Here is a 22,094-nt window from a genome sequence, read left to right as displayed (position 1 = left end):
CTCTCTGGTGTGTACAGAGATCCATGATTGATTGTTTTGATTTGTACTGTAGGCCAACTCTCTGATGTGTTATAGAGATCCATGATTGATTGTTGTGGTTTTTTACTGTAGGCTGACTCTCTGGTGTGTTCTAGAGATCCATGATTGATTGTTGTGGTTTTTTACTGTAGGCTGACTCTCTGGTGTGTTCTAGAGATCCATGATTGATTGTTGTGGTTTTTTACTGTAGGCTGACTCTCTGGTGTGTTCTAGAGATCCATGATTGATTGTTGTGGTTTTTAGTAGAAGCCGACTCTCTGGTGTGTTATATAGATCCATGAGTGATGATTGTGGTTTATGCTGTAGACCGATTCTCTAGCATGTTATAGAGCTTCATGAGTGATTACTGCGATTTCTGCTTTATTCCGGTTCTCGGTCGATGAAACACTCTATACTTGAAGACATCAAGATGCATTAATGTTCAGACAAGAGGCCTGTTTTAAAACAATCCCCAGAGAATACCAAAAACGCTATGAAAATCGCACATTTCCAGGCAGACAATCTGCACGTTTATTGTTAGGATAATCTGCATTTTCTCTATTTCTTTCCCAGTTTGCCCTCATAGGGAAAACGTTTCCATGCAGAGAAATCCCTTCACCTACACCCTCTGCTTGGAGCACCTTTACCCGATCTGCAAAATTAATCAGTTTACTGTAGTTGAGTGCTCAATTTGGATGTGAAAAGCCATTTCTTAAAATCCTCAATAGTACAACCCTGTCTTTTTACTCCATGCACCAGATTCCAGTCCCATGCTCTGATATTTTTGCCTCTGCTTACAAAAGCAAACTCATGCTGTACTGACAGATTTTGTGCAGGCATATCTGGCATAATATTGAAATCCTGATTCTATGTGTCACAATTTCAGACATCCAACATTAAAACCAAAAGGTTAAAGGCATAGGTTACATTTTTGTGAATCTGGTCCAACACCATGGCTGGAGAGAGCAGCAGGCCCTCCATCGTTGAGGAATGTTTCAAGGTCTGTTGCTCCAAAACATATCACTGGTTCGATTTACAGAAAAGCTGTTAACCTTGGGGTGCATTAGCAAGGACTGTCCTTTTCAGAGATACTATCTTTGCCCAATCTGTGTTGCATTTATGGAGAGCCTTTATACAGTGCACAAAACATCATAAAGCACAAGAAGGAAATGTATGGTCTTTGTAACTTTGCTGGCGTATGTCTATTTTTCCTAACCTCAACAACAATGAACATTTAAAGAGGGTCAAAGGGGATTTAAAGACCACACTCTGATACGGCCCCAACAATACTGAAAGACAAGAAGTGTCAGAGGGTCTAGGATGACAAGAACAAGAACGCTAGATGAGCTCCTACAGACGACTCCAATACCATGCTGTGTATAAACTATAAAGACAGAGGTCACCCTCACATTAAACCCAACAAGTGATCATATAAGGATGCCAATCAGTCACCACACGGAACCGCCCTTCATCATTTGGGTTCCTTTTGAGACCACTGATGGTGTTATCTATTATCTTTCTCATGGAGAGCTAAGATTGTAAAAACCCTCTCATGGTCAGATAGATTAACGTGGTCTTCCTTCTCAACTGAGACGATGTTAAAGAAGGGGACTGATGTCGTAGTGCAAAAAAATAGTGAAAAAAACAAGGAAAAAATGTGTGTGAAATAAAATTGGATGAGGGGTTGCTGAAAGTGACTTTATTCTGTTGCTACCCACTCTACCAATATTAAAAAGTAGACAGGGACAACCCAATTAATCTTGGATCATCTAGATGTATTTAAGGGTCAACGTGTTTCAGCAATTCTTGACACAGATTGTCATTGCTTTCATCAGGACCACAGTAATCTGTTTGCTACTACAAACTAGTGTTTGTAAAAGACAAAAGTGCTCAAAATTATAAATCAATTTCAAAACCGATACTCAGATCACCTGTATCCACTAGATGTCTGTATCGGTGACTTCACCTTTCCAAGTTGGAGATTGCTAGGAATTGTGAAAACAAGGAGATATTTAGCTGAAGTCTTGTTGAGAACAACGCATTCTTGTAATTGTATGAACATACTAGGTTACAACTATTCAATCCTAGTAGAAAATGACATGTGTTCAGGCACAATCATAGACACATCTTACATAGTGCTAGAATCTCAACATTGGATAGAATTGTCAAAGTAACCAAAGAAGATTAACATCTTACCCCACTTGGAAGATGTATGGACCTCACCCCACCTGGCCACGGCTCAGGGTAAAGGGGAAGCACCGCTCTAAAAAGGGGGCAAAGAACAGCAAAGCTGAAAGTGCCACTTGTATCTCGTGTATTCAGACAGTCAAATATAAGCGCCAGAAAGCGCCATCTAATGCTCCACTCAAACTATGTAGCTAGATTTACTTAAATCCAACTGTTGTGCTGGAGTAAGTAGCCACCAATTAACGATAACTCTCTCGGCGCTGCATGTTTATTAAACGTGCCACAACAGTATGTAGATCTAAAAGCTTATTGTCAGCGCTGTTAAACACCAAGTGCCACACTCACAGTATAAGTTATAGCGCTGGAACCGATTTCGAGCAGGCATTTAAAAGCACCGGTTCCTACTAGTGCGTCTATCAACTAATAATCGTAGACGCGACCTCAAACTGCTAGTTGGTCTCAGCGGAACGCCCTCCCTTTCTGTCGATACTTCGTGTCGGCATCCGAGCCGATCGGGGAGGTGAGGGAGCCCGCCTGAGCCTCTGTATATGACGCGAAGCGTCATTCGTTGGGCGTCGGTCACGTGGAGTCAATGCGCTAAGCGCCATTGGTTAGATTTTCGGCCAATCGGAGCAAAGGACTGATATTGTCCGAAAATGTAAACAAACCGGGATATTTATTGTATGTTTATACAAACCGGCATCTAAACAAATTCTCATTGCGCCCATGAATTATTCCGTATGTATATAGAAGCGCAACGCTTGGTGTTAAATGTATTACCACACGTATTACGAACAATGGCAAAAAAAATTTCAGGTAATGATGAGAGAGCTAATTAATCAATTGATGGGTAATGAAACAATGCCCTGTATGGGATCAAAGGAACAGTTGTGTGCTGCGCACTGTAAATTCAGAAAGGTATTACAAAACCCATGTGTCTCAATTTGAGGATGGCAATAGTGGAAATGATGTATGTATTGTATGCAGTATATATACAGAATCAGACCAGGGTGCTGATCAGTCTCGGCCAGAGTGTTATTGAATGAACATTTTTTCTAGTTGGCATGAGACACATCATGATGGAGATCATAGGCTGCCCCATAGTATGTCATCATTAAGCCCAACCCCATTTGTGCCCAATTTGAACACCCACTTTTGTTCTTTTAATATCAGTGATATGTGCCGGGATGTTGGGTTGTTCGATCACTGTCCACTGGAAAGCAGTAGATGGATGGCGTGCCTCCAGGAAATGATTTGTTAGTTTGGTGGCTTGCCTCTTGCACATAATGGTGCTCTTGTGTTCAGATATTCTCACTCGAATCTTACAAGTGGTCATCCCCACGTATTTGAGGCCACAAGGACATGTAATCAGGTATATTAGATTATCACTATTACAGTTCGTGAATTTATTTTGGATCCACGGTTGTGTTGTGCCTATATCTATTTCTGTGGATTTCTTTGTTTGTGGGCAGGAATGACATGACCCGCATGGATGGTGACCTGTTACGGGGGGAAGGTCCCATAACGTACCCAGAGCCCTGGGTTCTTTCATGCGTGGTCTAGTATGGACCAGACGATCTCTAAGATTAGGACCTCTTTTAAAAGAAAAAAGAGGCGTCTGTATTGTGGACTGATCTGAGTTTAGAATGGACCAATATCGTTTGACCAATTTATGTATCTTATTAGATAAAGTCCCAAATGTGGTGACAAACGTTAACCTCTCAAGGGGGGCTTTTGAATTGATGGTTCTAGCAGTGCCGAGCGGTTATTGTTCCTCGCTCTTTTAAGCGATCGCTGTACTAATCTCCTTGGGTATTTTCTGGAAATTAGTTGTTCTTTGAGAGCCATTGAGTGGTTTTGAAAGGCCCCAACACTAGAACAGTTCCTATGAACTCTAAGAAACTGTCCATATGGCAAGTTCTCCCGTAGAGATTTGGGGTGATGACTGTCCAAGCATAACAGGGAATTTTTTGCCAGTGGTTTTCTATAGAGTTCTGAGTGTAAACCCTCTGGAGTGGATGTGATGAGTAAATCCAAGAAAGCCAGTCTGTCTTTCCCTATCTCGATGGAGAAGCGAAGGAATTCATTCCTGCTGTTAAGCCATCCCAAAAACTCTAAGCAACTCTCACTAGTGCCCCGCCATACCACAAGGACATCATCGATGTACCTTTTCCAGGTTCTGATACATCGAAGAAAAGGGTTGGTGTTAGCCAGCACATGCTGCTGTTCAAATGAATGAACATAGAGATTTGCCAGGCTGGGAGCGTAAACGCTCCCCATGCTGGTACCCGATACTTGGAGGTATATCGTGTCCTCGAATTTGAAAAAATTGCGTTTAAGGGCCAGAGTTGCACAAGCCATAATGAAACTAACAGGAGTTATACTTTCAAGTGTCCTAGATTGTAAAAGATGCTCGATAACTTCCAGGGTTTCATCTTGGGGTATTGATGTATAGAGGGCCTCTACATCAAATGAGACCAGGAGATCCATCGTGAGGTCAAATTCTATTTCAGGTAAAAGGCGTAGTACATCACCCGTGTCCTTTAAATATGTTGGCATTTCTTGCACCATGGGGCGTAGAAAAAAATCAACAAATGTTGATAACGGTTCGAGGATGGAACCGATGCCCGATATTATGGGGCGGCCAGGTGGCGGTCTCTGTTCCTTGTGTACCTTTGGTAAGGCATAAAAGTAAGGGATCACAAGATACGGAGTGCACAAGAAGGAGGCCTCTTGGGATGTAATCCATCCTTCGGATAAAGCTTCCTCCGTCATGGTGGAAATGATGGTCCTTAGTTCCTCCGTTGGATCAACATCAAGAGGGCGATATGATTTCCTATCGCTCAGTTGGCGGAGACATTCAGCACGGTAAGTACTGGTGTCCAAAAGGACGATAGAACCCCCTTTGTCCGCTGGTTTTATTGTTAAATCATGGCATGCAGACAGTGTTCTCAAAGCCAGTTGTTCTTCTTTGGGAAAGTTGTAGAAAACCTGCTCCTCTTGAGCAAACAGATCCTCTATATTCTTCTCAAGAGCCTGCTCAAAGGCCAATACCTTTGGAGGCATGGCATGTGAGGGGGAGTAAAAGTAGATTTTCTTTTTAATCCCGTGTTGATCTCACGTGTCTCTTCCACATCAGATCCTTGTTTGCTGGCAAAGAAAAAATGTAATCTAACTTTACGTAGAAATTTGGTTAGTTCAAGATGTGTTTCAAAGTGATCGTTATGTGTGTTGGAACAAAGCCTCTATTGAGGGCTTTCTCTTCAGTTGGCACATGTTGGCTAAGATTGATCACGAGCCCGGTTCCAAGTTGGTTGTTGTTTGGTCCTTGCTCTTCGTTGTTGTACTCCTCAAGTTCCTGGTCGAGGTTGTTGGAGGGCTGTAGTGGACCTGCGGTTGCTGTTGACCTCTCTTCCTGCCTCGCAACCGTCCTCGGCCTACGCCTAAAAAAGGCTGCCCAGAAAAATTGTTCGGGAATTGAGGTGGAAACGGTCCCATATGTGGTTGAAAAGGACCCATTTGTTGTGGTCCCATGTAAGGAGGGAAGGAAGGTCCACCATACTGCCATGCATTAGGGGGCCACCACATAGGTGTCTGATTGTGCTGATTGCCCCTCCAGTTGTTGCAGTAGTTTCTCCTTCCTCTACCTCTTGGTTTATGACCTTGATTGGTAGACCCAGTGTCACTTCCTTAGCTGTTCTCTTCAGAGCTTGAAGTACCATAATTGGACCCATTTCTGCGTCCATTAGCAGTGAAGTCAGGAGGGACATATGTGTCACTTGTATAAGGGTATACCTTATCAAATTTGAATTTCTCCAGGTCCTTTCTAAATTTCTCAATTTTAACCGACAACGTGAATTCTTTGAACTCTCTGTTATTTTTGTTGGTTTCGTCTTGATTTTTCTGAAAAGCTTTGGTGGAAAGGGTGGTTTTAATGTGAGATTCTAGTAGTTGGATCTCAACTAGTACTGTGTCCGCAATCCTTTTTGATGTTTGGATGATAAGTATCAGCCAGTCCCTGGTGCATCGCCAAGCGATGAGGGACCTGCTTTTGAGGAATTCTTTATCCTTCAAGAATAATCTAGGACTGTTGGTGACAATAAGTCCAGTGGGTGCACAGGTGTTGCGTAGATATTGTGCCATCACTGTTCCGTGTAGTGTGGTGCGTGTGTGACTTTTCTTTAGAGTGAGAATTTTACCCCATTCATCTTCGTTGCTAGTTATAGCTGCAGCTAATGTTTCTAATAGATCAGGATGACTCGCCAAAGCAAGTTGTAAGTCATCCTCATCAAAGGAGAGGCCCTGATTTTCGGCCATATTTGAGGGAATAAGTGAAAGCGCAGACGCACTCAACAGTGACGTCCAAACACACGAGAGAGCTTAACGCGTCAACGATTATGTTTAGCGCGAACAGACCATAAATTGGTCCGTAGTTTAAAAAGACCCGCAGCCAAGCGACTGCTCAAATAGCAACAACAATGAACATTTAAAGAGGGTCAAAGGGGATTTAAAGACCACACTCTGATACGGCCCCAACAATACTGAAAGACAAGAAGTGTCAGAGGGTCTAGGATGACAAGAACAAGAACGCCAGATGAGCGCCTACAGAGGACTCCAATACCATGCTGTGTATAAACTATAAAGACAGAGGTCACCCTTACATTAAACCCAACAATTGATCATATAAGGATGCCAATCAGTCACCACACGGAACCGCCCTTCATCGTTTGGCTTTGCTGTTCTTTGCCCCCTTTTTAGAGCTGTGCTTCCCCTTTACCCTGAGCCGTGGCCAGGTGGGGTGAGGTCCATACATCTTCCAAGTGGGGTAAGATGTTAATCTCCTTTGGTTACTTTGACAATTCTATCCAATGTTGAGATTCTAGCACTATGTAAGATGTGTCTATGATTGTGCCTGAACACATGTCATTTTCTACTAGGATTGAATAGTTGTAACCTAGTATGTTCATACAATTACAAGAATGCGTTGTTCTCAACAAGACTTCAGCTAAGTATCTCCTTGTTTTCACAATTCCTAGCAATCTCCAACTTGGAAAGGTGAAGTCACCGATACAGACATCTAGTGGATACAGGTGATCTGAGTATCGGTTTTGAAATTGATTTATAATTTTGAGCACTTTTGTCTTTTACAAACACTAGTTCGTGGTAGCAAACAGATTACTGTGGTCCTGAAGAAAGCAATGACAATCTGTGTCAAGAATTGCTGAAACATGTTGACCCTTAAATACATCTAGATGATCCAAGATTAATTGGGTTGTCCCTGTCTACTTTTTAATATTGGTAGAGTGGGTAGCAACAGAATAAAGTCACTTTCAGCAACCCCTCATCCAATTTTATTTCACACAAATTTTTTTCTTGTTTTTTTCACTATTTTTTTGCAACACGACATCAGTCCTCTTCTTTAACATCGTCTCAGTTGAGAAGTAAGACCACGTTAATCTATCTGACCATGAGAGGGTTTTTACAATCTTAGCCCTCCATGAGAAAGATAATAGATAACACCATCAGTGGTCTCAAAAGGAACCCAAATGATGAAGGGCGGTTCCGTGTGGTGACTGATGGGCATCCTTATATGATCACTTGTTGGGTTTAATGTAAGGGTGACCTCTGTCTTTATAGTTTATACACAGCATGGTATTGGAGTCCTCTGTAGGCGCTCATCTGGCGTTCTTGTTCTTGTCATCCTAGACCCTCTGACACTTCTCAATTTTCCTAACCTAACAGGCGTGGAGTCTCCAGACTGTGGAATACATTCCCAACTTGCTAGCTCAACAAAAAAGCATTTCCAATGCAATAGGTCTCACATTAGTTAAAGTTAGATACTTTGGCATTGTTTATATTTTGCTGGATTAGTTTGTTGTTTTCTGACTGAATGTGTTAGCTAACTACAGTTTTTTATGTATCTGTGGAGTAAGTATGTGTATTCTACCTTTTGCATTGAATATTTGCTGGTTTAATAGTATATGTAGCATACCTAGGGTAGCAATAATGTGTATTTGTAAACCATAAAAATAGTACGGATAAAAAATCAAAGTGCCGAAATGTATAAAGTAAAAGCACCACAAACACGGATAAAGGCATTATATTGGACACTAAATAGAAAAATAGGTAAGAAATAATAGGCAGATGTGGCTGTGCCCTGCAAGGCGCCAGAAAGCGCATAGAAACCTATAACATAACTTATAAGGGCATCTGTTTGTACACTACTATTTATGAAAACATTGCAGAAGGTATCAATGAAAATTGGTATTTGTTGCCTCGGTTTGTTGTTATATGTGTAGTGGGATAATATTTATTAACAAATGGTATAAAAATATAGATGCACGTTTAAAGCGCTGCTTATAAACATGCTAAACAAACACTAGTTAAATATGTCCTGTGAGGTGCCCTAAACAGTAACCTAATGTTAGAACAGCAAAAGTGGTATGTAAATATAAGTGAAACCGACTCAAAATGTATTGCTGTGATAGCAGAAGCAAAAGCACCAAGTATGTAAAAAAAAAAACATTGGCATAGCCAATAGGTCTCGCCTTTGTGACCTTATAAGTGTTTAGCCGTGCAACAGTTGATGTGGTTGCACCAAGGATATTGTGCTGCATAACTAAATACTTATAAGCCAGACCTATTGGCTATGCCAATGCTTGTTATTTTAGAGTCTCCCTTATGCTCTTCTATGTTACGAACTTCCTTGTACTAGGAGATTTCAATATCCGGATTGATCGCGCTTATTGAGGGTTGTGCCACGTGCATCTTACCCAACATGTAATACTCCCCACACATGAAAGTGAGTACACATTAGACCAGATTTCTCTTCTTTGGACAATGTAAAGTGCCGATATTCTTTACCTCAAATCCTGGATTGACCATTGGGATGCTTTCTTCAACTGGTTGGAGCCGGAGCATCAGTCATGGAAACCCATTCAGAAATATTTTAAGAGCTATGCTTGGTGAAAGAGTACACATGGAAATCTTTAACATATATTAGTTTCTTCCTTTGAGTTTACAAATAGATGTTCAATTTACAAATTCATAATCTGATTAGATATAGCATCAATTAAATAAATTACCATCTGCTGCTTAAGACGGACTGCAACTTGAAACAAGCGTATGTTGCATTACTGGAATTTGAATAGCGCTTAGAAACATTGGACTAATTGCCCCATAACGCTCTTATTCTGGGCACGCTTTCGTACGGATCTTTCTGTTTTTTTTAATTCTTTTTATTGGATTTTATACAACGAAAAGACAATACAACACATAAGACAACCCCCAGCCCTCCCCCCCCTCTGATCGGGCAGATTGAATGTAGATCAAGGCCATTATTTGTAGACGTTGCTTGATAGCACTTTGCTGTCTGTGGTTAGTAGACCGTTGCTGAGGGTTGTGTAGGTTAGCCTGAAAGTACAACGAGTTTGTTCCGTCTTAGGTTGTGTAAGGCTTACTATTGAAGTGCCAAGAGCTCATTCTGGGCGTCGCGGGGCGCTGTGGGGAAGGGCGGGGCCACGCCCCTCCCTTGGTGAATGAGTGATTTACTCGCGCAGTGTAATCTTCAGTGCCTTTCATAATGTCATCGACTTTCATTTAAAATAGACACCCTCAGTGAGAGACGGCTAAATTCCAGGTGCGTCAAGCGGGCCTGTCAGCAGACATCACAGGGTGTGGATAGAGGGAGGGGCGGGTGTAAGCAGGGAGGGAGACCGAGAGCAGGGAGATGAGAGAAGAGGTGAAGAGAGAGGCAGTGGGAAAAGACGTGGTATTGAGAGGCAGTCGATATAAAGCAGAGAAGAGAGAAAAAAAGGGGCAATATGTAGGAAAGAGGGGAGGGGGGAGAGAGGGCAGAACAGAGGGAGCCTGACCAAAAGTAGAGAAAGGGAGTAGGTGGGAGAGACAGGGTCTGAATGTAAAAGAGAGGATGGTGGCGAGGGAGAAAGTCTGGGACAAATCGGTAGAGAAAATGGGGCAAAGTGAGGGGCGTGAGCGAAGCTAGTGAGAATGGTAAGGAGAGACCTGATAAAGAGGCTGCAGAATGGAGGGGTTGAGGGTACAGGGCCCTCCCTGTACCCTCAACCCCTCCATTCTGGTACCAGGAGGAAAATAACTGCATGGGCAAACCAGAGCTTATTGCCAATGTGTTTGATATGCTCATGTCTGGAGAGTGTCGCTCCATGTTTGTTTACAGTGCTGCAAAGATGAACCGAACATAGGCGCATAATAAGTTTCTGGCATTTTGTATGAGGGATAGTGGCGAGCGTTACCCTCAGACATTTGGCTCAGTCCCGGAGACCCTTTGATTGGCGCCTCTACCTGAAACCCAGCAAGGAGAGGCCAGGGCTGCCGTGTGTTCACAAGAGCCGATCTGCACACGCACTGGGTCTATTCAAGTGACGCCCAAAGGGGAGGAGGGTGGTTGAAAGACATTACCTGCTGCCCCTACTGCTAAATAAAGATTGGGAGAGTTTTGTATTTAGTTAACTGTAATGCTGTATTTCGGGGGTACTAACGATGCTACTGTTGTGTGCTTTCACATAACATGTTATCCAGGGGTCAGTGAGTGGAGGCTGTGACTTAGCAAGGTGGGACAAAGCCAAGCAGGACAACTGGACCCTTCCCCCATCGACTAATTAGGTGGTAACAAAAAAAAACTGCGGCACTGGAAGCGATCGCTGTTGTAAACAAGTGGTACGCGTGCGCCAAAGCCAAGCATGTGATTTAAAGTATCACGCCCTTGTCTGGGCACGATCATTGCTCCTCCCACGGCCTATTGGTGTCTATTACGCGCTTGGTGCGTGTAATAGACGCCAATAGGCCGTGGGAGGAGCAATGTGCACGCCTTTGGCCAATAGCGTGCAGTCTTTCATTAAAAGACGCACGTTAAGGCCAATAGGGTAGCTGAAAAGGAAACGCACACCCACAAGCGTGTGCGATTCGTAGGTCAGCTTAGATTCCCCGTTTTTCACCTACAAAATGTCTCGCGCTGCACGAGCACTGCTGCGCAGTGCACTGCTAGGCGCGAGACCTAAAAAACTGAAATTGATAAAAATGTATTTGAATTCCTTGGTATTATTATTAGGAATTTTGTGTACATTCCCCCAACTCTACTCTGGGAACTTTTATAGATACCTACATAGGCGTCATAAATAAACTCTGCCGATTTTACAGTTGGAAATAGCATTTCTGCGTATGATTTTTGAATGGTCTATTCCACCCTGGCTGAATAACGACTGAGGTACGGTTGTGGTTCTTACATGCTGGCAGTGGTCAAAAACATTGGTGGGTCATTACTTATTCACTAATTAAATACAGAATTAAATACAGAATCCGTTCCTGTCAACTATGAAATCCCTTCAAAGGTAAGAAATGCTTTGTGTTTGTTGGAAAGCCTCTTGTTTTTATATCTCTTTGCACCAGGATCAAAATACTGGTTTATGGTGGAGATAAGAGAAATTACTTGTTTTGCAAGTATTTGCAATCTTTTTTATTTTACTATTGCAGCTTATCACGGAAGTTCGGCCATTTCCATAGAGATGGAGACATAGCAGCGGTGTGACGTGCAGCGAGCGACGCTACCAGGTCAGCACTGTCTGATCATGCTTTTATTGGAAATAGTGACATTTGTTTTCATTCTGTTATTGTTCCCTCTCGCCTGTGTTATAAATACCTACATCACAGAAATTTACACGAGGCAGTAATATACCAACAACAAAAAATAATAATACAACATACCATAATGTGGCATTTAAGGCAGGCGATGTTACTCTGGATTGTGCACAGAAAGACGCGTCACAATGAAATACCTAGAGAGACAATCTGAGATTAATCAAATGTGCCCCATTCGTGTTAGGTGCACCGGAACTATTCAGAAAAACACACAACAATTTGAATGGCGTTCTTTATAAGGAATAAGGTACAAGGTCTTGGTGCAGGAAAAGCAGAAAATGTAAAAGAATAATGCTGAACACTATCCATATGTACCACAGCCCTGCATTCGACTAAGCTTGGACGCAAATCGCTTGAGAACTCTTATCTGAGTGTCAAACTGTTGAGCAGACAGTTACTTCATAATTTAATCCTTGATGTGAAGGCTCTTTCAAACAGATATGAGACTCCCACTAGGCACCTTGTATGGAATTTAGATGACCAGCCTGACGCAATCGCTTTTTTTGACAACACATAGGTGTGCGGCTACCACACCCTAGTTATCCATAATCCCGCGACATAATCCATGATTGTGTCTAAAGTACGAAACTCCCAGTGGTAAGATAAGGGTCAATGTTCAATTGCTCATTCTGGTTTTTTATCTTTTTTTTTTTTTTTTTACTGCTATACCTTTCACTTACCCCCTCCGGAAACAACAGGGGTGTTGAATGTGCCTTTCAGACATACTTTATAAGTGCAATGACTTTGGGAAAGGACATTACAAGTGAATAGCCTCAAAGCTATGTCTGTGTAGATGTTCACCCCACTGGCAATGTCAACCCCCAGGGCAATTTATTTTGAGCACCCCAAACTCCTCTATGCACCTACTCTTAATTCTGCAGAAAAAGCCATTGCTTTATGGGTTTTTAGCATCTGCAGATCCTGATTCGGTGAATAATGTTCTGTGATATGCAGCCACAGATGGCACATTTGTCACCTGGTTGTGCAGAAGGTTGTGAGAGATGCTTCCCAAGCAAATAATTGAATTGTATCACATTGTGGCCAAGATGCTGACCTTGGAACTGTCTCTCCAGTCACAGCACTGATACTTGCTAAACAGATGTCTGGGCGAGTCTCTTCATCTCCTTGTAGCTGAAATTCAAATAACATATTGTTTAAACATGCTTGTCCCAGAATTGAAAACCAATTTGGCACGCATGAATCAAGGCACACTTCAAGGGCTCAGATTAGCTACACACAGTATTGAGTTTGAAAGAATGGGAAGAATTTCTGTAGCGTGGAAAGCTAAAAATGAATAGCCTTCACCATGCAGGTGATCAAGGAAGTAGAGTTGAGATGTGCATCAAAGATTAGTGCCAGATTTTTACTTGCTAAGCTCTGATTGGAGACACTATTAGGCATACAGGAAAGTAGAATTAGTCCCACATAGGACTGGTAATTCGGTGTTACCTTTGTTTCCAGAGAGCAGTTTATCTTTCATCCATTGATAATCTTTGCACATCAGCTGTGGCTATTATGTACGAGAACATACATTTGGATAACGCCAACAAACATCTAAAAATTAACCTAGTATTTCCTCAGCCCCTATCCCAAAGGATGGCTGTAGAGAAGTGGTGGAGAAAGGGAGGAGCTCTGTGGTACTCCACAAGTTTCCATAAGAGTGGCTGAAACTAGGTACCCAATTTATATCTGTTGGCTATGGTCAGTAAGGCAGGGTTGGAACCATTTTAATGCTGCTTTCATTACCCCTACCCTTTTCGAGGGCATTAGCAGAAATACCCAGGCAGAGCAGGGCTAACTCAGGAGAGGGTACTTTATATGTACATTAGGTGGTTAGCCCAGGATTAAAGGAATAGTTAATGGAGATAGTGATATTGCATCCTACCCATTAGTGAAAGCCTATTGTTTGTATGCTAGGAGTACAGTACTGCAGAAGACATTATGAGAAACTTGTAATATAGAAACCAACTCACAGTGTTCATTTTCCAGAACGCAGCAGAGTGAATGATGATATAAAAACGTAATTAATTCTACTGCTAACAGTCCCGGTAACTAGGGGTGGGCATAACTTGCTTAATTCAGTCTTGTGTAATCACACAGAATTGCATGTGATTACTCTTTGTTATGCAAGAAGAGCAATTCCACATTTATTGCTATTTTTTCGTGCATGAAATGCCTATTTGTGTCCAAAATGGGATCAAGAATGCATTTTGTGCAACAAAATAGCACTTAATGGAACAGAACATGAATAGCAAGTGTGAACAGCCGCTCATGCTCACTAAATGTGCTCTTAGGATTGAATTTTCACCCAACTTACCCCTGGCATTCAGCGCTATTTTCTGATTGCAAAACGCCTCTCTCTGGTCCAAAATGAGCGTGAAAAGGCATTCCGCGCTAAGAAGTAGGGCTAAATTGTGCTGTTGGGATAGAATTCCTCCCCCCCTCCCAATTTACTCCAGGCATTAAGTGTGATTTTCTTAGCACAGAAAATGCACCCTTTCCTCCAAAATGGCATTAAGAAACAGCGCTAAGGGCCAGACTCATTAAAGGGTTTTGTCCATTCAGTGTCTATGCAACAATTGTTCATGCATATGGCCCTAAATGCATTCGTGGTCTCTAAATGTGCCCCAAATTGCTTTTAATTATGCAAACAGGCGTAATTATCGATAATTCCGCATCAAAGAGTATTGTGGAATTACCGAAATTTATGGTTTACTGTACTTCCCTGAACTCTCCATTTTTAGGTCGAGGACCGTAGGCTGCGCTTGCGCAGTTCGGTCCGAAGATTTAATGTTTTTAGGTTAGGGGGCTTGAACCCGCCCTCTTCTCCATTGGCTGGCCTCGTAAATGCTGGCCAGCCATTGGAGGAGAGGGGCGTCACTCCCTTTAAGCCCCATCTTTTTTCGGATTCGGGGGCCTGTTTTTTAGGTTCTTTTTATCTGTGGCGTCATTTGTCACTCACCAAAAAACATACCCCCGATTCCGAAAATTTCGGAGTTTGCGGCAGCCATTTCTGCCAGACCACGTCCGGCCCTTGCATCCCAGATGACATTTGGCAAGAAGTGTGGAAGTACCACCAATGGATCTAAGATCCCGGCCCGTTCTAGGGTGAGGTCCTAACCTTGTGCCATCACTCCTCACAAAGGCCGTCGGTTTACCAAGGAGCTCTTGGCATATTATCACCATGAAGCTCTGTAGAGGGGCCCTTTCATCGACGGCCGCTGAAGCAGTGGGGTAGGGGGGCAGTGGCGGCGGCGGGAGAGTATGGACAGCACAGGAACAAGCTGGTTTCAGGTCGGCGGAGAGATTTGAGTCGACAAGGGCGTCCTGGTTTTCAAATCGCGGGAGTCAGTAGGAAGAAACTAGATCACCAAGTCAGATATACAGTGGAGCAAGGGTGTGAGCTGAACAGTGAGTGCAGAGTATGGGGTGATTCTACACTCGCCTATGTTCCTAGTTCAAAGGGGCGAGTGAGGCAAATTGTTTAAATTGTGTGCCAGAAAAGTATCCACAGAATCATTAGCGTTCGCGTATTTACTTCAGCTCTCCACAAATATGCTTAAAGAAATATATGGAGTGTCAACATGATGTGCAGGAGGGGTATACAGCAGATGAAAGGCAAAGTGTACATAGAGGGTATAGGATCGCCCGTGTTCATTAACTGAGATAATGGACAAGGAAACATTGAAGAGAGAACAGTTCCATCTAGTGGCCAGTCATGGTATAGCACCGGGTGAGATCCATTGCGGAGCGGAGAACCCTTCAGGCGCCTACAAAACAAACAGAAAAGACGACCAAGCGTTTCTCAACCTAATGTCGCAAAGAAAGATAATGGCCAATCACGGCATGGCACTGGCCAAGGTCAAGGATGAAGCAAATACACCTTTGCAGCAGTGAGACTCAAATTTCTGTTCCTGTGCGGTATTCTTGATGGTCTAGAAGGGGGCGCGACAGGTCAGCTGCTGTATGCTGTGACCAACCACATAACTACAAAGGCCGAAGCCTCACGTGGCCTCAAACGGCCGAGATCTTTCAAGAAGGGCACAAATATCACCGATATGCAGTTACACTCACCGTCCAGGAACAGAAAGGGAGGTACAGCAAATACCACCCCGAACTTAATCATTCATCACTGGCTCAGGCCTTGGAGAGGAAGCTGGCACTAGTGCACAAGTGACACCCAGTGGTTTGTTGGCAGGGGTTAGGGGTGGTAAGGATAACTGCTCAGGGAGGGGCAGGGAAAGGAGTGGTAAAGAGTTATAAGGATTCAAGAATGGGTAGGGATAATGGGTAGTAATAGTAAGGCTTTGTAGGGCTCGGGGTGGTTAAGGTCTAGTAGGGGTTTTAAGATGGATGGGGAGAAGATTTGAAATAATACCTGGTACACACAGTTTATAAAAAGGCAGAGCTCTAAGATCTCAGATCACTGGTTACCTTCCAGTGGCAAAGATTCATGTAAGCAGCCACAGTATACAACCGATTATCCAAGAGGCAATATAAAGTCCTTGAACGGTGAATATTCCATAGAAATTTATTTTTATGGTCACAGATGAGATATATATATATATATATATAAATAATATATACACAAAGTTTACTTAACTGTAAAATTAGTTCTTCATCATGATTATCTCTATTAAATTCATATATATTCAGAGTAACTCAACCCATGTGTGGGATCCCAGTAGAAGTTTACAATGAAGATAAAAAGCTGCTTCCATTAAAGCAATACAATTCAATGCAGATGTAAAGGCAACAGGTTATATTTTTGCTATGCATCTTTAAAAAACGTGGTACATTAAAATTTTAAAAAGCACAACAGCCCTCCTGACAACCCTTTTTAATCTTTCCCTTCAATAAAAATCAAAACTTGAAAGGGAACTGCTTCTATAAGCATGTAGAGTAAAAAACGTAACTATCGCTTTAGGCTGCCATGAAGTTCCTCAGAACAATCAAGAAACACACTGCTAGGTGGCCCCTCTGTTCATTGTGGGGCTCTGGGGCTATCATGATGCTGTTGTCTACGCTGCACCAAAGCAGAAGGGATCTGTGCAATTCGTTTTTTTTCCCCTTCTTCTGCCCGGACATTAACTCAAAGTATCTCAGTTAATGAAGGTTTTTCTGACAGTAGCTCTGAAACAGCTCTGCAATGCAGGCTCTGGAGGAAGGCCTAGCCTGTGTCCAGGCACTGCACCAGTCCCAGCCCCACTTCTACTAGCAGCACACAGCCTTTGGCAAAGTATTGAAGTCCTAGGCACAGACCGCTGCATAACCCCTGCACCTGACACCCCACCTTCGGGCATACATATCTGGTGTGGGAGGTAATGTTTGAAACAGCTGTCCCTATTTTTCAATGACTGTGGAAATTGCAAGTTCAGAGCCAACTGAGCAAGACCTTCAGCGGTAGGCAGTGGAAACAAGGCTCAAGGTGTGACCTTTGGCCACCACCTACAGTTGCTGAACCAGCTGCACACAACCTTAGCCAGTGTACTGCAGGTTCTGAGCGTTCGGTCTCCCCATATTCACATTGCATGGCTTTCACAAGCAACCTGCAATTAAGTCTCGATAACCATCCACTTACACATGGTCAAAGGCAGTGCACAGTTGGTTGCCTTGTAAAACACCTATACATGTCTTCACTAGTTAAAAACTACCCACGTTCAATATTGCCGCGATTTGCAAATGTGGGCCACTTTTTTAAGCAATCTGATTCGCTAGTGTGTGTGTGTGTGTGTGTGTGTGTGTGTGTGTGTGTGTGTGTGTGTGTGTGTGTGTGTGTGTGTGTGTGTGTGTGTGTGTCGGTCTGTGACTCTGTGTGGCTCTGTGTGTGTGTCTCTGTGTGGATACCATTTTTTGTAGGTGGCTCTATGTGTGGGTGGCTCTATCTGTGTGAGGGTGGCTTTGTGTAGGTGGCTCTGTGTGTGTGGTGGCTCTATGTGAATGACTCTGTATGGGTGGCTCTGTGTGGGTGTAAATCAATAGGTCATGCATTTGCGAGCGATTAAGCTATTGGCATTGTAAATGACAATGCCATTTATTTAACGATTAAGCTTTTGGCAATGTAAATGACTGCCATTTATTTATGATTTTTTTTTTAAATGTCATGAGCAATGCCAATAGCTCTACCTTTAATAATGCTGAGACCATTGCATTGCAAATGCTTGTTAACATTTGACAGTAATAGTTCACAGTGAATAATGGCAAATGAAATGAAAAAGGTGCGTACCTAACTCAGCTAAGCCAATCGAGCAGTGAGTTGCAATTTTTCTCCCAGGGGTGTTCATCATTTTTTTCTTCTTATGTTGCAGGGTTTTCCGCAGGGGTCAAACTAACCACCATTTGGCAAGACCCTCAGTGTGAAGTGGCAGAGGCTCGGAAGATCTTCGGATCGTGGCAAATCCAAGACGTGTTAGCTGACCGGAACATGCAGGTTCTGGCTATGTTCTGTGGGATGGTGACACAGAGACATTTTGGGATGCCCTTACAAGGATCATTTTGTATTATATAAGTTACTGAACAGGCAGGTCTGATGGGACAGTATTTCTTTGCACATAGCTACACGTTTAATGGACCAAAGCCATTCTTTTCCTGAATAGGATGGGTATTTTTAATCACTGCAATGATGGCGAAGAAGGCATCTAAAACACCATATAAACTTCAAAATTTGCAGTGTAATTATGGAGTAGTGTCAACACTCAACGCATACAGTGACTAATGGACCAGACCACACCAGGTCAGAAGCCAATTATATCCTCTGTAAATATTATGTATGGGTGAGAATTGGTTTGTACTGAGAGAATGGCTCCTCCTTTAGTGCCAATCTATCCAATTACAGTCATTTGACTTTCAACATGGCCTTTCTGTGGTTCTCTTTCTCTTTTCTGTACCATTTTGTTTAAATGGTATGTACCATTTTGTTTAAATGGAATGTACCATTTTGTTTCAATGGTATGTTTTACCATTTTCTTCTATTTATAAAAGAGTATAAATGTCTACCTAGTAGCAACAACTATTATATTGCCCATAGACTTGCACATAGGCATGGGTTTAACCTTCTATGGGCACTGGTGTACTGTCACTAGCAGGCAGCTAACGGATGAAACGGGGAAGGCTGTGCCAACACTTCAGGAATCTTAATTGAGACTTCCTTAGAAATCTTGAGATGTCTCAGGACACTGAGAAATAGAAAGTGTGTTTTTAGGTGATGTGGAGGCAAAGTTTAAAGAAAAGGGTCAAACATCAGTAAACCGGTCATAAGAGATTATGAAAGTATGTGAATAGATTATTACTGTATTAGTAGACATTACCAATAAGTATGACAAGGTTGTTAGAAAAAAAAAGATCCTAATGGTATGAGTCGAAGAAAAATGCAGCTGGGACTGTCTTTTTGTTGCATCCCAGAATATAATATTGAAAAACAAAATCTAAATAATTGAATGAAAAAATGTATTATAACGATGTAAATGCATGGAGCTCATTGTAAGCTTAAAACACTACAATAAGAGGAAAAATATAAGGTGACTGAACAAGCATTTCGCTGGGTGAAAGGAGTAACTTTGGTGCATTGGCAAATAGCAGCATTACTTTGAAAAACTCACTAATGAGTGCATCGGTATACTCTTCGATGATTAGCACATCATATCAGCCCACCTGATAGAAATTATTGCAAAGGGAGCGCTAAGTAGAAAATACTGAGACTGAATGGGTGTCTAAAGGCAGCAGAGATTGAGTTCCACGATTTAGTAGCTGTATTATAGATAGTGAAGCATCCATCTGGCCCGTGCCCTCTTGATGATTTGCTACTTTTGATGGTTCTCATCATATCCTGTTTTATTATAGAGACTGTTCTGAAATGTGCAGTTTGGTATTTAATTTGTTTCTATAAGCCACCATTTACTTTGAGTATATAATTTTTCCACGTTTTCGAGATATCATCACTTCGGCAGTGTAGTCTATATCCAGGTGCAGTATCTTTCATGGTTTATTGTATGCCAGAAGGATTCTTGCCAATCTCAGTTTAAAGTTAAACAGAATATCCCCTAATGGTAGAGGTAGGGACCACCATTCAATTCAATTGTGGGATAAGAGCTAAGATTAAAGACAGAAGATTGAAGACGCGAGAGCCCCTCAAGAACCATTTGGTAATCCTCCACAATCCTCTATGGGGGAAATTCACCTAACATAAGACCAATCTACATCTCTCCATTTTCAAAATATTCACCCCATTTGAGTTTTTGAATCACCCCGAAATTGAAATTGATAATCCGTATATTACAAAGCAATCCATTAGTATTACACTCAAGTTAGAGTACATTTTCTCTTAATCCACTAGGGGCAGATTGAACTGTCATGAATTTGATTTGATTTGAAAAAATTTCCAAAATCAATTGTACTTCTATTTTAGTGCCTAGACCCTATTACAAGGTGTAAAAGAGAATGCTTATGAGTGAAAGACAGAAATGTAGCACTCAGATAGAAATGTTTAGAAAATATCTTATTATTTTTCAATGCAGCTCATAAAATACTTTTAGAAATTAGGGACTACCCGTATGAAATCAGGAGAAAGTGCAATTGTTTATGTATTCATTTAGCACACTTCAACTGCACAAAAAAATAGCATTTCTGTTCTTTAAAATGGCTGCCCACAATTTGTAAACTAAATATAAGTAGTAAGATTTCTGATTACTTCTGTAAGGACCAGGTTAGCTTTACTGTCTGTTTTACGACACCTAACAAACTGTAAAAATGTAATGCAAACAGTTAAAATTCAGGTAAGATAAAGAGAAACACAGCATAACATAGGGTATGTTACAAATGAAAAGTATGTGAATATCTTAATGTGTTAAGAGAGTCCTCACCAGTGAGAATGGACAGAAAAAATGTAACAGAACTAAGATCTACCAGTCACCAGTGCTATTAACGAGCTGTTCAAATGGGAGTATTTTAGGTTTCTTTTTCATTTTTTTTATTCACGAGGGCCAATATCAAGAATGTAGTAGTCTCATCTGTACTTAAACAGGCTCGCGAAGAATGTGTCAATATAGCCTGTTTTATGAGACAACAAAGGCCACTTTTCCTAGAATTGCGACTTTCACCAACATGCAGCTATTTGTTCCTTTTTATGTTCCTACTAAAGTCCATAGGCATGTCTCCATTTAATCCTTTTTGTATTTTCTCAATTGCAAAAATGGTTGGTGTTTACAAATGTGCTGTACAAGCATTTTCCAGTCATTCCTTTTATATCCAGTTCTGACACAATGTGCCAGATTCTTCATAAAGCTTACTCTGTGCCCTGAGGGGCTGTTGTTTATAACTGTGTTGTTGTTTACTGATAAAAAGTGTCTCTGCATTTTCTTGCCTTTGCGCCTGGATGCGACCTATGTAAATTCAAGTACTCCATCCAAGTGTGTGGACACTGTACGCTACCTGTGCTTGTAATAATGATGTGGTCATTGACTGCTCAATATCATTCTGGAATTGAGGTGCAACCATGAAAACTGACACTTTAAATTAAAAAAGCGTTTTATGAACACATGGCACACCATGCTGTGGCAGAATCCGTGGACATCTGTGAACGCATTGCCTTGAGTTTGCGGCTATGTACAAGAAGCACAAGTTCTTTTTTATGTATTTGTGGCATGGTGGTATATGATTTGGGATGGTCCATTTGCAATGTTTCCGTAATGATTCTCACAGTCACAGTGATAAGCACACGAGATCCTCATTATTAAAACAGTGAATTCTCAGTAGCTTTGGGTCTTGCCACTTATGGGATTGTGGTGGCAGGAAAGGGTCAGAGAGAGGGGAAGTGGGTGTGCCTTACTTACAGACTGACGGCAGCAAAATAAGCGGAGTCAAAAACATGTGCCATCTTACTTGGAGTCTTATTGTCCTCCAAACGTCCATCACCAGCCTGGGGATCTTTAGGAAATGCTTGTGTGCTTTTGAGTAGCTGCACTACTAACAAATGTTAGGAGATAGAAAGATCTACTTTGTTCATGTAATGCATCATTTACAAAGCCATCACGACCAGCACCCAGCTTATCTTGCAGACAAGCTCACCATATCTGTGTGTTCTTGGCACGCCCGCAGCAGAACTCCATCAGACTGGAGACTAAGAAGTGTAAAAAGGAAGAAGCCAAGGCAGGAGGACTTTTCCATCTATATGTCCAGGATCTTCAACTCCATCCCTGTGTCCATCAGGACTGCCCCAA

At 42.0% G+C, this 22,094-nt stretch overlaps 1 protein-coding gene across 1 annotated transcript in view; it reads left to right on the top strand.

Annotated features, from left to right (window-relative positions):
- Positions 1–21,627, top strand: part of ZDHHC15 (zDHHC palmitoyltransferase 15) — a 268,386-nt gene extending 246,759 nt beyond the window's left edge. Inside the window, exons 11-12 of the mRNA XM_086918406.1 lie at positions 11,716–11,793; positions 18,189–21,627. Coding sequence (XP_086774532.1) covers positions 11,716–11,759 — 44 coding nt within the window. The 3' untranslated portion in view covers positions 11,760–11,793; positions 18,189–21,627. The remainder of the gene's footprint in view (positions 1–11,715; positions 11,794–18,188) is intronic.
- The last annotated feature ends 467 nt before the right edge of the window (positions 21,628–22,094 follow it).

This window comes from Lissotriton vulgaris, chromosome 4_1, assembly GCF_964263255.1.
Source record: "Lissotriton vulgaris chromosome 4_1, aLisVul1.2, whole genome shotgun sequence".
NCBI classification, from domain to species: domain Eukaryota; kingdom Metazoa; phylum Chordata; class Amphibia; order Caudata; family Salamandridae; genus Lissotriton; species Lissotriton vulgaris.
The sequence above is the reverse complement of the archived record's forward strand: the minus strand, read 5'-3'. Positions and strand labels throughout refer to the sequence as shown.